Raw genomic sequence first — 17,649 nt, 5'->3', positions numbered from 1 at the left:
ATTTCAGAAAGTTCTAGGAATAACCACGCAAGCCATAATTAAGTTGGGATGTAATCCATCCATATCAGCACTGTATTAATTTTAAAAAAGCAACATTTGTACAGGAATATCAGTCGATCACGTCGTAATTACAAGTACGGTCAGTTATGAGTTAAACAAGTTCTTACACGAACAGAACTAAACAGAGAACAAGCTGCATCGAAAAGTTTACGTCGGAGTAAAAACACAAAGGACAATAAAAAATGGGCAGTAGGCCCTGGGAAGGAGATGCATGCAAAGAGGTGGAGTAGGTACAACGTGTAGTAGGTACAACGTGTACACTTGGTGAGTGCCAGACGCAGTAGTATTGCTTCTCTCCCCCGTTAAGAGTACGTGAGCTCCCAGTGACACAAGAGTTAGTGCACACACACCGGATACACCGGGAATCTCATCCCGCTACGCTTCACTTGACAACGACTAGAGGAAAACACAGGTTTGTCCTACGGGATAACTCTCCTCTGCACAGCCTGCTCCCTGCTCGAGGAACACCAGGAGCTTCCCAACCCTGTGCAAGTGGCAGGAGGCTCCAGTGATGCCCAAATTCATTTGTTCAGCTCTCGACAGTGACTCCCGGGCCTGAGCTGCTTCTCCCTGACCCCCAGGCAAGGGAATGGCAAACCTCCAGGCTGGGGGGGAATGATCATATGGATCACTGGAAGCCAGCTCAGATGAACAGTGGTGGTTCACTGAACACACAGGGATTGGAAATTTGTAACAGACTGGAGTTTATTTCAAAGTTACCTGTCCAGCTGTGTATTTTACAATTAGACACTTCCTAAAACTACAATAAAGCTGTGGTGTTTGGTATGAATATTCCAGAAACCGGCACCGCCCCAAGTGTGCGGTGCCCAAAAACCGGAGACACAAAGAGTTGTCCTCCCCCAGCTCACCCCAAGCACTTGCCTCAACTCCCTGCAGCACAAGTCTGATGGAGCTGCAGAAGACAAAGCTCCCCTTTGGAACATTAAAATGCAATTGCTCTCATGAGAAACCTTCCCATTTGAAAAAAAAAAATAAATTTAAGGAATCATAGGGAGATTTTGCAGCAAACTCCCAGGAAACACTTTAGCTCCTCCCTGGTGCCTGTTTGCTTGTTAAAAGTCAATTGAGTGTCCCTTTCTCTGCAATTGTCACATGCACAATTGGGCTCCTTTCAGCAGGTCCGGAAATGGAAATGTGCCTGTGTGGAATATTATTAACAGCAGGTTTCAAAGCTGGAGGTGCTCGTCTGTACTGTTTAATAGTCACAAACAAGGCAAGGTGAGATGAGACACCTGCTAAAGCGAGACTATGCTAAAGGACTGAGAGCGTAGGTGACATCCGGTTCTTTCCCTGGGGGGTGTGTGGGGAAGAGTGGGGGTGATGGCCAAGGGTCAACCAAACTCCTAGGCTAGCAGCCGCTCCTAGGCATGTCCTAGGCGGAAGGTCGCGCTCCGAAGGTCTCCTGGGAGGCGTACACCATGTACAGGAACCCGTCCTCGTCCTTCTCGCTCTCGTACACCTCGGAGATGGGCGTGGAGACGCTCACCATGCTGTGTCCGTTCACCAGCAGGAAGAAGGCCTGGTTGGAGTTCAGCTGCAGGCGTCGCCTGGGAAAGGGGGATGAGGGGGAAGCAGTGGGACAGTGAGCATTTCCACTCGCCTTAACAAAGGACAGTCCTCAGACACTGACAGCGGCAGGATCGTCCCATGGAATCGTAGATTCAGGGAATGCTTTGGGTTGGAACGACCTTAAAGCTCATCTGGTTCTACCCTTCCACACTTTTCCCTAGATGTTCCCACCCAGCCCTGCCCCTGCAGGAGGAATTTGCTGCCCACCCCAAAGCTCTACTAAATTCATCCACTAAATCCAGTCAGGCGTATCCACTGACAGAGCCCTTACTCATGGGAAAAGTGATGTTCCACAAGGGCATTGAACTGGAGGGACAAGGAACAGGCACTCCTGGCCCAGGTGATCCCAGTACAACCAGCAAACACGCTGCAGGACCTCTGGCTTGCAGCTCAACAGCATCTCACTGGGATGAAACCCAGAGATCCGTGGGAAGATGGGGAGGGAGGATGGGCAGAGCTTCCTTTCAAAACCCTGGGAAACTTTTAAATTAACTCACTTTGCCACCAGCTCTGTAACAGCCTGAGTTTAACCTTGGAGCATCTTGCTCCCTCTTCTCCTCCCTCCCAGGAGAAGCATCGTGGGAAGGGCAGAGAGCAACAGGCTGCACAGACTGCCTGGCACAGTGAGCAGCTCATTTCTGGGTTTCCCTTGGATTGATCATTCCAGCTGGGGGGAAATGAGTATTTCTGCTAAACTGCCTCCCGGAGAGCAGGTTTGCAGAGAGGGGCTCTCTTACCACTTGATTAACCCAGTGAGCAAGAGGAAATAGGGTATGTGGAGCTGCAACCAAAGAAAGGAGGAAAGAACAGATCAAAAGAGCTTCCTGCTGCTTGCACTCGCTGCTGAGAGGCAGCAGCAGCTGGAAACAAGGATTTATTTAGCTTCCAGCCACAGCCCTGGACAGGGACTCTTCCAAAACCAGGCTCTAATCACTCCAGAGACAGCAGGCTGAGGAAAGGCAGCAGCTTTCCAAGGGCTGGGAAGGACAGGCTTTGCTGTGCACCACTGGAGCTGGCTGAGGCCCAAGTCTAGCTGGTACCAAGTTATCTATTAACAGTAAAGCCAAAGAAAAAAGGTGGGAAAATCCTTCAGCTTGCAGTTAACCTCTTTGCCCAGGGCCTTTCATGTTCCTGAGAAATTGTGGAAGACTCGAGCAACCTGGTTCCTGCCTCCAAAACCCCATCTCCCTTTCTTACTCATGTAGGAGCTGGGATTTGCTTGTGACAGTTTGTGTTTGGACACTTTGGACAACTCCCAGTTTTCCTAGCCTGTGGCCTCCACAAACCAACTCCTGCCATACCATGACCAACATAAAACCCCTGGTTTTCTGCTCACTTCCCAGTTACCACTCCTGATCCAACAGTCCTGCTGAGCCAGCAGAAATGCACTTTACCAGAACTTCTGACCACAATTCTGACCACACAACTTCCACATCGAGGCTGTTTCCTTTAGCCTTTCCTGTAAGCTGAACTCAAGCCACTCTGTGCAAACAGCCAGGGCAGAAAGACTGGCCTCAGTGGGTGTTTTCCAGGCCTCAGCACTGTCCCTGAGGGAAGCCTCCTTTCCCAAAGGATGCCAACAGCATCCCTAAGCAGCTTTGGCTACGAGCCCAAACTCCCCTTCCCAGTGGGTGGGAAGAGGCAGGCACTCCAGAGGGGTCTCCATGGCAGAACACTGAGAAAACATCCCAAAATAGCCAAGCAGGAAGTGCTGGAGCCCTGGGCCAGAAGCACCCATGTTAGAGAGGGATTCACAGCCCCAGATTCCCTCCTACAGCTCTGGGAACCAGTTATTTCTCTTGGAAGCAGACTAACAGCTCAGCTCTTTTCAGAGTAGTTTTTTTCCAGGAAAGCTAAAGGAAAAGCACCTTCTCCTGGATTTGTCCTAGTGCTCAGTAGATGAATTTTCCATTTAGTGTTCCCAAGTGCATACACCTGGTGGGGAATTCACAGAGCATCCCAGTGCAGTTCCCACTGAAATCCCAGCATACTACCTGATAATTTTGATTAGCTCGCTCATGTTGACATGATCCGGCACCAGGAACTTGGTCTTATCCAAAACTGGAAGCTGCTTTTCTCCCTTGTACCTTTCAATGATCACCTAAGAGGAAACACAGAAAGAAAGGAGCAGATGTGAAAGGCAGGAACAGTGTCTGGTGCCCTCATCTCCCCCCTCCAAGCTCCATCTCCCTTCATTTGTGAATGCAGCATCTCAAATCTGAAAAGGAACAATTAACAATTAGACTCCATGATCTTAAAGGTCTTTTCTAATGTAAACAATTTATGTTCTTATGATAATTAAATTATCTTCACGTGCTCCTCTGTTCTGTTTGCAAGAGTCACTGCATGGAGTGGTTGCACACAGGCATTTTACAGCACACTCCCTCAGCTTCAGTGCAGCTTTAGAACAGTTCCTTTCCTGGAATCATTTAATCCAGCACTGAATTACCCAGCAACAAGGAAATCCAAGGAAAGATCAAGCCCATTTTGCTCTAACACAATGCCATGGCTGATCAGGGGAAGTCTGCCAGCTGAAGCAGTTTTCCCCAGGATTTCTCCAGTTTCAGGCCATGTCTAAGAACTGCACCTCCAGATGACTCTGCTATTCCATTCACCTTCCATGGTTACTGTAATGGACGAGAAAAAGCTACTTTTGAAGGGTATAAACCCTCAAATCTCCAAATTAGGGAGAGAATTTCCTCAAGAGAGCATGTTTAGGAACCAGTAATTCTGTCAGGATTGTGATGCAGTAACTACTTAATTCAGAGAAACTGCCGATTTCCCAATTTAAGGAACACCCTGCCCAGCAACTGAATGTAGTTCCTGCTTTTGAAAAATGATCTCAGGATTCGTGTGCTCCTGTTTCCACAGCCACGTGGGGTTTGTTGGTTTTAAATCAACAGCAGCTACGTGACACCAGTCATTTGGACCCTTTCCATGCTCATGGGGTCTGGCTGTGTTGATATTAAAAAGTTGCACAGGTGAAGAGACATTGAGCCAATTTAATTATATCAGAGAAAGATCCTTACATCAGTTTAAATAAATGCTGGCTCATTCTGGAAAACAAAACCACACTATTTTTAAGAAGTTAGACCATAACCAACAGGTATTTCCAACAGCAGAATGAAGGATGTTGACAGCACAGGAAGGATTTACTATCTAGGGTGACATTGCCATCTTATCTCATCCAGAACTGCTAATGACAATAACGAGGCAGTGACTGGCCCAGCAAGGCTCCAGGGATGCCAGCAGGCCCCTGGGATAGCTGGGAGTTGGCATCACCACATCTCCAGCAAGTTCCTCAGGTACCTTGGAATTTTTGCTTGTAATCTATGCAACTTGTAATCTGTGCAATTTTAACTCCATGGCTGAGCTAAAATGAGAGTTTTGCCATAAATCAACAGCTTTCAATCTGTGGTCAGAGTTGGGGACTTTGGCCAAGTGGGCTGTGAAAGGTGAGTGAAAAAGCAATTTTGGTCAGGAAGCAGATTTGTTAGGAAAGTGCCTTTTGGGAAAATAAAACATTCCAAAAAAGTCAGAAAATCTCTGCTATAAAGTACTACTTGTTCCCCTGCCCAAGTGCACAGCAAAGCAGCAGCGACAGCTCCGAAGTGAAGGAGTCTGGAGCCAAAGGAAAGCTGGAAACCTTTTGGTTTCTGTTTCCACAACGGCTCCTGTCAGTGAACTTGCTCAGGGACCGTGGACAGTTTGCAGCAGTTGGTTCACAGGAGACTTTCCACACACAGGGATCACCAGCTCTCACCACAGAGCCAAAGGCTGAGGGTCCAATTAAGTTCTCTCTGCTGAACAACTCATCAGTGACAGAATCCATGCCTTCTGCTTCCTGATATGCTTTGCATTTTTAATTTTGAGGATGCCATAAAGAAAATACAAATTCAGGCAGCATTTGGAGCTGACCAGCTAAAGAGTGACAAGGTGAGAGCTGATGTCCAATGTGAGGAGAGCTGGAGGAGTTTGACAGCCCAGAAGCATTCCTGGAGACCTCAAGCACAGCCCCATTTCCCAGAAGAAAAGCATTTCTGTCCTTCTCAACACAGGCTTCTGATCAAATCCATAGCTGGCTTGATATTTCTGTGTATTCTTCTTGATGAATCTGTGCAGACTCTTCTTTTGGAGAAGAAAACCACTGAGAGAGAAGAGCTCATGAGCACTCAGGAGGATTTCAGAGCTCAGCTGGGGTGTGGTTTTCTACAACACAAAACTGTAACACACCGGAAACCCCCTTCCCCCCTCCCCAGCGAGCACCTTGTTCTACCACACTGGCTGCCACTTACTCCTCTGAGAACGTCCCTGAAACCCAGGCTTAACCACCCTGAACAGCCACATTTTCATTTGGTCTCCTCAGAACAGCCTTTTCTAACTGCTAAAAAGAACGTGAGACTGGAAACTGAAGGGAAAAATAGAAAGAACTGAACTTACTGGTATTTTAGTTGGATGCTGATCTCGAATCAGTCGTACATCTTCCACTCTTTGCTCTGCAAGAGATTTAAAAAAAAAAAAAATCTGTTTAAGCATCCAGTTAATGCTGTTATTCCCTATTTCCTCAGCACTGAAGAGAGGGACTGCATGTCAGGAAAACCCAGGAGAGGAAATTCAGGCAAAGCAGTTTCCAAATGGGACAGTGCTGTCAGGAGTACAACCTCTCCTGTGACAGCTGATCCTCTGCTCTTTAACCCAAAGTGACAAGCTTTGTGTGCACCTGCCTGGCACTCCTAGAAAGTGTTAAAAGAGGTCGTTTCCTCCCCAGTCCCCTCACTTTCTGCCTACTGAGGCAGATATTTCACCTCATAAATTTATGGCCTCAAATTACACCACCCAAGTTAACGCCTAAATACCCCGTGCTATTTCTGTGAGATCCCAGAAGAGGAAATGGTCAACAATTATCCGAGTCCCAGGACTGGCCGAAGCCTGGCTGGGTCAGCTTTCACCGTGTACTCTCCTGTTACTGAATTCCAGGTTTTATTTTGACTGTGCCACACCCATTGTTGCAGGAGCTGCTGGAGGTCCTGGGGTACCTGGACATTTTGCCCCTCTCTGTGCCAGTTTTCAGGATAAAGTTCACCTCTCCTCAGACAGAAATATTAATAGAACAGATATCATGAACCGGGCTAAAGTACACGAGGCAGAGTAAACAGGTCAGTTACTTTCAGAGGCTGCTGGTATCCCCTGCCTACTTTCAGATTCAGTGAACTCAATTTTAACCCCTTCAGTTGTTTTCAGTGGGACCGGGCTTTCCAGGCCATCTCCACGTTACAAACAGCTCTCAGAGAGATGATTTAATGTTGCATCACGGCTCTAACACACACCTGCCTGGGGAGAAGTGCCACTCAGGGCAGAGAAGCACTTAGCCCAGCTCCCTGCTGGAATGCTAATAGCAGGACACTGCCCATCCCGTCACTCAGCAATAACATCAGTCTCCATTAGTCCATGTTTATGTCCATGGAATACATCCGTGTGCCTTCTCACGAGGAAATGCAACTCATGTGAATCACGGTTTGAAGGTGGAGGTGAATCAAGCAGAACTAAGGCAAGGAGCATGCAAAGCCTTCACCTGAAAGCCACCCTGCCCCACATCCCACATTCAGAGCCACCCTCCCACAGCCCAGCAGGAACATTTCAAGGGCAGAGATTTCTACCTCATTAAAATACTTTTTAAGATTAACCAGAAACACAAGAGATACGGGGAGTGAGTGAGACCAACCATCAACCTGGCAAGTGCAGAGAGGTCGGACTAACTTCCCAGCTGAAACAGGTTTGGTCCTGGCAATGTTATTTAGCAGAACTCCCGGGAGGAGGAGGGACATAAACCGGACAAATCATGGAGATTATTGTATGCGGCATGTTCAAAATCAGGCCTCAGTCAGCCACAGATAAACACTGTTCTCTGACGACATTAGTTGCAGTGGCAACTGCTTGGCTGCCATCCTAGCTGAACTTAATACCTGCCACAGAGGCTGCTGACAGGCGATGGGGTCAACAACAGTTTTGGAAAGCTCCAAAAAAGGGGGCAGCATAAACGCAGACTTTGTTAGATCAAAATTCTCCCCGCTTCAATGCAGGGAATAGCTCGCATTTACAGCACAGCAAGGGCAAGGGTGGGCACATCACAAAGCTCTCTTAAGCAGCTTGACTTTAACCCAAAGGCAGAAAGAAAGGAAAATCTGGATCAATTACTTCTACCAATTCCATCTCACGTACGGGATTTCGTAGTTGATGCAGAAATAGGTTACGCTGCCAGTTCTTGTTACCCTCGGAGTGCTCCAGCCTACCTTACTGACACACATGAGCAATACCGAGCCCTCCGACTGCTCTGGGCCCATCCCGAGCACACACACGAGCCTTGGCACCGCTCTAATCAAGGCTGTTCCTTCTCGAAAGGGACTAATCTCATTTTCCCAGCCATCATTACACAGCTCTTTTCGATGCCTTGCTGGTTTTCGGTAACCACGCAGAGACAGGAGCCCCACGCCCCAGTCCCCTCGCAGCTCCCCGGGTACAGAATTCCTCACCCCGCGCCAGCACCGACTGCGAGCGGAGCTTTAATTCCGCTGCCACTGGCGCAGAGGCCGCCGGACACTGAGCAGACACCGGAGGGAAGGGCAGGCCCAGCTCCTGGCACACACGCCAAGGATGTTTCCAGGCTCCTGGGAGTTTTGCAGTCGATAGTGGATGATGTGCTGAGGAGCTCTCCCCACGCCAAGCCCGGAGCTCACCCCGGCACGGCAATGCTGCCATCGCACACCCCGCTCAACCCCCGACAGCCCGAACCCCCCCGGCCCCAACTGCCGGGGTGTCCGCGGGGTAAACAAGCCGCGGAGGCTGGGCCGGAGTTTGATTCGGTCTCAGCCCCGAGCAGGCCGGGACACCGGGGCGGCACCGGGCCCGCTGTCAGTAGGGGCTGCCCGGGGATCTCCCCCCACCATCAAGCCCCCTCCCCACCCCGCCGCTCCCCCCCTCCCGCAGCCAGCGCCGCCCCCGCAGCCCGGCCGGGCCGGAGCGGAGCGGGCCTTTCCCCCCGCGCTCCCCGCCGCGTCCCTCCCCCGGGGCGCTCACCGAAGGTGCGGCGCTGCTTGAAGCTCTTCTCCGAGGGCATGGCGGCGGCGGCTCGGCTCGGCGCGGCCCGGCGGTGGCTCTGCGCGGCGGCAGCGACACCTCCGAGTGCCGGCGCCCGCCCCCCGCCGCCGCCACGGCCGCCCGGCCGTCAGCTGACCCGCGCGTCACCGCGGGGCCCCGCCTCGCCGCCGCCGGCATCTTGAGCGTGGCGGGGCCGGGCACGGCCGCCGGGGCTGCGGAGTGAGTGGTTATGGCGGTCCTGGTGCCAGGGCATGGCCGCCCCGGTGCCCTGCGATGTTCGCCCTCAGTGACACACAGCCATGGCCGCCCCGGTGCCCTGCGATGTCACCTCTCAGTGACACGCTGCCATGGCCACGGCAGAGTGCTCTGACAGCGTATCCCCACAGCAACACACAGCCATGGCTGCCTTGAAACACCCTGACATGTTCCTCCTCAGTGACTCACAACCATGGCTGCCTCACAGTGCCCTGGCAGCGTCGCACCTCAGTAACATACAGAGCCATGGCCACCGCACTGTCAGGCCGTGTTCCTCCTTGGCGACACACAACCATGGCCACCTCAGAGCACCAGGAACGTGGCTACCCTCTGGCATGCCCTCTGCTCAGTGACACACAGCCATGGCCACCTCAATGTGCCTCCTTGGCAACACCAAGCCGTGGCTGCCTCAGAGTGCCCTGTCAGTGTCCCTTCTCAGCGACACACAGCCATGGCTCTCTCAGTGCCCTGATGGTGTCTTTCCTTAGTACATTGCCATGTTCCTCCTCAGCAACACACAGCCATGGCATCCTCACAGCGTCCCAGCACTGGTACCCCGTCAGTGATGAACAGCCGTGGGTACCTCAGAGCGCCCTGACAGTGTCCCCCCTCAGGAACCAACAGCCATGGCTGCCTCAGTGCCCTGACAGTGTGTTCCCACAGCAACGCGCAGCCATGGCCGCATCAGAGCACCTGGACAGCGTACCCCTTCAGTGACACACTGCCATGCCTGCCTCAGTGTCCCCCCTGACAGTGTCCCCACTCAGTGACAAAAAGGAATAATCTCCCCAGGAAAGTGGTGGATTCTCCAATGTTGGACACTTTTCAGATTCAGCCATCTTGTCTAGCACAGTAATTTTGTGCTTTTGCCAAGAAAGGTTGGACCTTGAGGTCCCCTCCAGCCTGGTATTCTGTTAGTTCACAATTCCATGAACACGCAGCCACGACCACCTTGGAGTGGCCCACTATGTCCCCCCTCAACAACATGTGCTCTTAATGATTTGCCATCAGTTTGCCATCGCACTGACATGAGTGTATGGTAAAGTTCACATTTGGGGAACAACATTTTAGGAGCAGGTGTTTCAGTTCTCTTGGAAGCCACCACCCAGTCTTGTGCGGTTTGTGAGGAATTGATTAAATCACAATTTCAGTCGCAGATTCCGCGTTGAGATTAAAACTGCCCAACTGTTTCCTCCTTAGCAGCTTTCTGACACAAGCTGTTGGCTGGAGCCTTTCAGCTGCATCTCTTTTTCTTCCTCTTTCTCTCACATACATTCCTGGCACCATGTTTTGAAATTTAAGGATGATTTTGCAGCAATAGGACCGCACAATCTTCCTGTACAATCCAAGGGACAGGAAGCTGCAGCTGGCAATATCCTTAGGACTACAGGGAGGACAGTTTTCTAACCATCTTGGAGATTAGCAGTGATTTTGCATTTTTGGGGTGGAATGATGAACACTGAAGTTGGAGTGAAGCTGCGCTCCACGCAGGAATGAGTGTTCATTACCTAATTTTGTGATTCAGGGTCATACAGTTCCGGTGGTGTATAATTATGAGGCCATTAAAGATGTGACTAACAAGGAAAAAGAGCCCTAAGGTGTATGAATGGTCTGTCCATCACATCACTGTCCAGGGATAACAGGTGAGACATGTGGATGATCAGCAGAAGGCTGATAAATCTGCAACTTAAACTAGCAATCCCAAATTTCTGTGTTAACAGGATTCTTCTTTATTTAAATGTCTGCCTTTTAAAAAAAAAACATTTTCCAGGCTGAGGAAATTCTGCCATGCTCTCAGAATCATCTCTACGGGCTAAAGGTAGGAGGATGAGCCCTGGTAAAAACCATGTAGTGTTCTTTTTGGGGTGTACAGGTGAGTCCTGGTGCCAGGGCTGACAATTCCGAGCTCTGTGTGTCGGGTGGTTTGCATCCACAAACCGCCTGTTAGCAGGGCTGCAGCTCCGGCTGAAAGCATCCATATGGTGCCTGGGGAGAGCCACAATCAGAGTATCTGCTGACAGGCTGGGCTATCACATGTTCCTCTCATAAATAATCCGCAGAGACTGTGAGAAGGAAACTTAGATCCACACCGAGACCCGTTTGACCTTTCCCTCCTCATCTCAGCCTTCACCCATGTCTGCGTGTCGACAGCACAGACAGTTGGCGAGTCTGGATTTGAGGAAGGTGTTAGGAGCAGTTGGAATGACAGCATGGACATAGCCTTTGGGATCAGCACAGTTCCCCATCCCTAGTGAGAAAATGCTGCTTCGGAAAATGCTTTTGCTTCAGACTCAGTGACTGCGCTGGAACAGAGCCCTTTAAAAATTGAGCCAGAGAGCATTTTCATCCTGGCCTTAGAACAATTTACAAAGCATTTAGGCTGAAGAAGAGGAGACTTAACTGAAGGGGGACATTGCATTTTCTTCAAATATGCAAAAGGTTGCTGCAGAGCAGGAGGGAATTAGCTCTTCTCTGCATGTGGTGGGACTAGGACGAGAAATAATGAGCTTACACATCTTGGAAATGGTGATAGAAATTAGGCATTGGGTTAAGGGTAAGAATAATTGAGAACCAGAACAAATTCCCTAGGAAAAAAAATGGAATAATCACCTTTGGATATTTTTATTTAACACGAAATTAGTAAAACATCTGTTCTGAAGAGTTCAGGGAGAATCGTTCTTATCTCAGGGAGAAGGATGGGATAAATAATCTCTTGCAATCCCTGTCAGCCCTAGTTTTTCAGGAAGCAAAGGAGATGTGATTTCCCAAACTTACAAAGCAGGTTAGAGCACAGGCTGGGTTCAGATTCCAGCTCAGATCCTCCTGTCTACACCAGGCTATACTAAATGTTAAGTAAAAAAACCCCAGGTTTTCCCAACTGTTCTATCTTCCACAAGGTTGGGGTGTTTTTTTGTTAAAAAGCCAGTATGAACAGTGACTGCAAACCTTAGATGATATTCACAGCATTTCCCTGGGGAAAAACTCCCACTTTTCCTATTTTTTCCCCACATCAGCTGCCTCACAATGAAGTGAGTGTATTTCACATTCAGAATTATAAACCATCCCCTCATTTCTCTGGTACAACGGGACTGAAGAGGGTTTTTCAGTGAACAGATGAAGCTGTTCCTCCGCAGTGCTGCACCTTTCTGGAAGACAGCACTCAGTGGCTGGGGCTGTGAGCTCAGCAGCTGTCAGCAGTATTAAATGCACCAGAAACATGGAGAGAAACCCCCCATAAAGTAAAAGGAAGGACACTGAGCTGACAATAACTTGCATTTCAACCTGAATCAAAATACCTCCCCTCAGGTTATTTTCTCACAAATTGTTCTTATCGATCGAGCTCAGCTAAAGATTAATGTGAGTTTGTTTTTTTTAACAGTGTGCAGCCATTACCCAGCTGCTAGTGGAGATTTGCAGGCAGAATCCAATTGTCGTGAACTGTTTTCATTGTCATTGCCTTAACTCTTCTGAGAAATTTTCATCTTATATTTACCTTAAGGTGGTGGCTACCCTATGAACAAATTCCCAAATTTCAAATTTCACCTCCTGAGTTAGGAGAACTCTAGGAAGAAGTGGTGAGAATGACAGAATATCTCTCTACTTTGGGAAAGAAAAGTGTAATTTGAGAAAAGTGAAGTCTCTCTCCTCTATCTGACCACATATTTCCCAAGCCTTTTGGAATATAACATGTTTAAGATTATTAGACGTACTTTTTTAGGTGATATATCCAAACTACCATACAGATGTGTGCCCTGTCATCACAAAAACATCATTTTCGTAGAATTTTTGGCTAAAAACTCATTGAACTCCCCCTGCGCAAAGTATTGCCCAAGGCATTGCCATGTACCATAACTCTGACATCAGCTCCTGCTGTTCCTGCTATTCCAGCCAACGGTTCTTGGCTTCAGGATCAAGTTCTAAAAGGGAGACGTTGGTTTCACGAGGGAACACAGTAAATCAGTTGGTGTAAGCAACAATAAGTCATGTTTATATACTACTAACCTCTTGGCCAGCAGCAACAACAGCATGGGCGGGGGAGGCAGAGCAGGGAAATTGTGGAATAACACAGCGGGTAACAAGGTCTTCCGCTGCTTTTTAATATTCCCAGGATTTAAGCAATTCCCCACGTGTTCAAATATTAACTGAGTCCTATGTAGCCTGTGGCTGCAGCAAACACCCTCCATACTGACATGGGAGGACACGTGCAGAGGTTCCGTGAGCTGTCTGGGATTGCACAACCATTGCTCAGCACCCGACCCAGTAATATCATCTCCAACTCCTGACTGCCTGTCCTGTGATCCCTTTAGAGCAGGGGAATGCTTCTGTGAATGAAGCTGCTGAAGGTGTTGGGCTAAATTGTTCAGGCTGGACCGTGGCCAAAGCTGGAAGCACAACAACTGCTTCTGGTAGAAGTGCTGAAAAAGTGGGTGATTCCAAGCATTCATGACCATTAGAACCACTGATTCCTCACTGGAAGGACAGTGTGTTGAAGAAGGATCATACCCTCTTTTGTAAATCAGAGAATCATGGATTGGTTTGGGTTGGAAGGTTGGAAGGGATCTTAAAGCTCATCTCGTTCCACCCCCTGCCATGGTCAGGGACACCTTCCACTAGCCCAGGTTGCTCCAAGCCTTGTCCCACCTGGCCTTGGACACTTCCAGGGATGGGGCAGCCAAAGCTTCTCTGGGCAACCTGTGCCAGGGCCCCACCACCCTCTCAGCCAAGAATTTCCTCCCAGTATCCCATCTAACCCTGCCCTCTGGCAGTGGGTAGCCAAGTAAAGAGAGGGCACCAAGTTCTACTCTAAAGCAGGAGGCTGTAAACCACTTCCTGAGTCATCAACAGTGTTTCTGCAGTGCTCTGGATTTCCCCTGAAGAGCCCAGCCTGTCCACTGTTGTTTATCCTGCAAAATCTGCTGAAATCAATGTCCAGACAGAAGGTAAGAAGGTGGGAAATCATAGACTCAGAACAAGAAGAGATGTTTTCCAGCTTAAAATAGCAAAAAAAGAATATCTGAGATGAAAATGTGCACATTTCAAAAACCAAAGCAAAATTCTTCGGCCTCTCTATTGAAATATTCTCTCTTCAAAGTGTCCTGCCTCCAAAGATGAAGGCAGTTTTTTAGGAGGCAGGAGGAGCCTTTTGTTTTTTATTACGAAGCAGAAATTGCAGTGCAGGCCTGTGCCAAAAAAACATGCTGCAAATACTCTGTGTGGCAAACAGGGCTTGCAGAGAGGGTTTGTTCATCTGTCTCGGCGGGCCTTGCCATGCTTTTCTGTCCCTCTTGCCAAATGGAAAATAAATAATTCTCTCCTAGCTGTTCAGGTTATTATTGGCTGGATGTGCCATCAGCTGGCTCATCCCCACTCAGAGCCTGGGAAGGCGTAAACACTTCCAGGATTACAGAAAATGAGGACACTAACTTTGGGACCAATCCAAAGCCCTTTAGTGAGTGTGAGGACTAATTGACTACAGTGAGAGCTGCATCAGCTCCTTAATTGCTGGAGGGAAATGAAACAATAACATTTCCCCTTTCGGTACATCCTTTTTCAAGAGCCCTGTGGTAATGGCCGCAAGCTGCCTGCCTGAGACAGCAGCACTGGAAAGCTCTGGGCTATTACTCTGGGAGTGTTTTCAAAGGAAGGTGCTCAGACAGTGCCACAGAGGATGGGAGATGATGATAGTGCACTTTTCCTGTTTTCTCTATTGTCACAAACAAAGCTGGCTGACTCAGATAATGGATTCAGTAACATAGAGAAGAAAGTGCCAATTTTATAGTTTGATGACAGCATGGTAGACACTGAAGTTGAAAGTTCTGTTCAGTTATAACCACCCTGTTGTGCACCAGCTCTTCAGCCCTCTGGTACCTGAGGACCTTTGCTCTGTGCCCAAAATTATTGTGTGATGCTCCACCAGAACAGCACTGGAAACCTTTTCTGTCTGGGACTTGAAACCTGGAGTGGAGACAGTGATTGTTTCTCCTCTCTGATATGATGAAAGGTTGGGATTCCCTCACTCTGCTCCATAGGAAGGGAAAATGTGGTCACCCTGAGAGAGTTGTCACGTTGCCTCAGGCTTTGCTGGGCTCTGGTTGACATCAGTGTGTGATAGAGATGGGCACTGCCAGGCAGACTTTTCCCCTTCTTTATCTGGAGGAAATAGGCATGGTGCGATGGAGCTCCGTGGGAATTGGCATGGATTTGTGCTGTATTGTCCTGCCTTCTGCTGGAGTGGACTGGAAAGGGGGTCAGTGGGCCAAGGGGAAGTCTGACTGATGAGAGATGGGGCAGTGGCTCAGCATCTACGGAGCCATGACTGTGGGATAAGGTTATGGGGGTCAGGTGGGTGAGGGACTGGAGAGATAGCTTTAAGGTGATTAGGCACAGCAAGAACATTCGGAAGAAAAGGAGAAAGAATAAGGTTCAGATAAAAATAGAACCAAGATGAGGGAAAAGCCTGTGTGTGCTCTAGACTGCTGAGTTTCTGCTCGGGGCAATGTCACCAAGGACATATTTTGTTTCATTCACACTAAAATCCTTGCCATCAGTACTTTTCCCTGTCCTCTCCATTAATCCATCAGATCTTAAACAAACAGACATGACAAGGCCTTTGAGTACCAACAGAGTGTAATGTAACATGGGGGGAAAGCCATGTGATTCCATATAGGTGGAAAACAGCTACAGATGTATTTCCAAAGAGTTGATGTTTGGTTTAGGTGACTCATGGTCCATGTGCCTTGTTTTAGATGCTTGGAACAGCTCTTTGTAACTTAATCAGAAATGTGGGCACTAAATTTGTCCATCTCTGAGGCCCCAAAGGATTAGCACACTACTAAAAATGACATCATCATTCTGCACGTGGGCAGTGTCAGAGCGAGGAATGCAGAGGCTCAGGCTGTAAGAAGCATTTACTCATCCTGGGGTTGTAGCAATTTTGTTTGTACCACGAGCCAGGAAACCCGGACTCATCATGTGATTGCCCCATATGCATGGCTATCCAGATCCTTGGAAATCAGGGGATTCTCCCCCTGACAGCCAGAGCTGCCCACTAGACCCTTGGCAAAATCCTTGGGTTGTCCAGCGCAACTCAAACGTCTCATCTTGTCTGGTGGGACTCAAAAGCAGTGTGAACAGTGGGAGGGGATTCTCCCCTTTTCTCTGCACTCATAAAATCTAACCTGGAGCTCTGTGTCCAGCTCTGGGGCTCCCCAAAGTAAGAAGAACATGGAGCTGCTTGAACAAATCCAGAGGAGACCATGGAGATGCTTTGAGAGCTGGAGCCCCTCTGCTCTGTTTCCAGGCTGGGAGAGCTGGGGGTGTTCAGTCTGGAGAATAGATCTGAGAGCCCCTTCCAGTGCCTAAAGGGGCTCCAAGAGGGCTGGAGAGGGACTTTGGACAAGGGCCTGGAGGGACAGGACAAGGGGGAATGGCTTCCCAGAGGGCAGGGTTAGCTGGGATATCGGGAAGAAATCATTCCCTGAGAGGGTGGTAAGGCCCTGGCACAGGTTGCCCAGAGAAACTGTGGCTGCCTCTGGATCCCTGGAAGTGTCCAAGGCCAGGTTAGAACAACTGGTCTAGTGGAAGGTGTACCTGCCCATGGCAGGGGGTGGAATTAGATGGGCTTTAAGCTCCCTTCCAACCCAGACAGTTCTGTGATTCTACGATGTCCAGCGGTCTGTTCCTTCTTCATCCTCTGTCAGTTCCTTGCTCTGCAGATGAACGGCCTCCCTCCCTGCAGCAATTCTCGTGGGTGAGGTTTGCAGACTTTCTGCATGAATTAAATGTCTGTTTTCCTGTCTTCTGCCAATTTAGGTATTTGTCATGGCTCCATTGTCATGGCGACTGCTGCCGTGGGACCCTCACTGGGGGTGAGGCCTCTCCATTAGGATTCAGGGCAGCATTTCTGCCGGCAATGCTGAGGACCCTCTTCTGCTGAGCACTCCCTGAGCACGGGGAGCTCATTGCACCACAGAAATCCCAGTCGAACAGTGACTCTTCACAGCAGGGAGGCAAACGAGGTTGGCTCTAAATTTTGTTAATTATGTGGAAGCAACTCGATTTCCTTGCAAGCATGTTGTCAGCGCAGCTGTCTCAGCCTATTCTTGGCCAGTGGAGCTGGATGAGGATGCTTAGGAACCCCAAAGGATGCTTTGCAGCTGTTTTGCAGAACAACATAGAAATAAAGGAGCCATTTCCAAAAAAAAGCCCCAACCGAACACCCAAAACCAAAACCCAAGACCTTTTTTGTGGAACAGCACGGGAAACAGGAGGCATTTGCACAAAATGTGAGGTCTGGCATTTGGGGAAAAAAAAAAAAAAGGCAAAAGAAAACGTAACAAAACAACCCAAACAGGTGTCTGTTGCAGAGAAAGAACGTTTTGTAAGGAGAGGTTTCTCAGGAAGTATCCCGAGAACAACAACAAGAACACTGGGAAGAGCCCGGCGGAGCAGGGAGAAAAACGGTGCACGGGGCAGCTTTCATCGAGGAGCCTCGTTAGCGCAGTAGGTAGCGCGTCAGTCTCATAATCTGAAGGTCGTGAGTTCGATCCTCACACGGGGCAGAGATGGTGGTTTCCTCCTTTTTTTATCCCTCCAGCAGAAAGGTTTTCCCAAGAGAAGGGAGTGTTTGTATCTTTTTTTTTTTTAACG

At 49.1% G+C, this 17,649-nt stretch overlaps 1 protein-coding gene and 1 non-coding gene across 2 annotated transcripts; one reads left to right on the top strand and one right to left on the bottom strand.

The window, feature by feature from the left end:
• Window positions 1-38: 38 nt before the first annotated feature.
• MAP1LC3B (microtubule associated protein 1 light chain 3 beta) lies at window positions 39-8,873 on the bottom strand. Its single transcript, XM_032700918.1, has 4 exons — window positions 8,725-8,873; window positions 6,091-6,146; window positions 3,645-3,751; window positions 39-1,628 (listed from the first exon to the last, which is right to left on the bottom strand). The coding sequence occupies exons 1-4, from the start codon at window positions 8,762-8,764 to the stop codon at window positions 1,454-1,456; spliced, it is 378 nt and encodes a 125-aa protein (XP_032556809.1). The 5' UTR covers window positions 8,765-8,873; the 3' UTR covers window positions 39-1,453.
• Window positions 8,874-17,488: 8,615 nt separating this feature from the next.
• On the top strand, window positions 17,489-17,561 carry TRNAM-CAU. Its single transcript has one exon. It is a non-coding gene; the product is annotated as a tRNA-Met (tRNA).
• Window positions 17,562-17,649: the final 88 nt, after the last annotated feature.

The sequence above is a fragment of the Chiroxiphia lanceolata genome, chromosome 13 (genome assembly GCF_009829145.1).
Source record: "Chiroxiphia lanceolata isolate bChiLan1 chromosome 13, bChiLan1.pri, whole genome shotgun sequence".
Classification (NCBI taxonomy): Eukaryota; Metazoa; Chordata; class Aves; order Passeriformes; family Pipridae; genus Chiroxiphia; species Chiroxiphia lanceolata.
The sequence above is the reverse complement of the archived record's forward strand: the minus strand, read 5'-3'. Positions and strand labels throughout refer to the sequence as shown.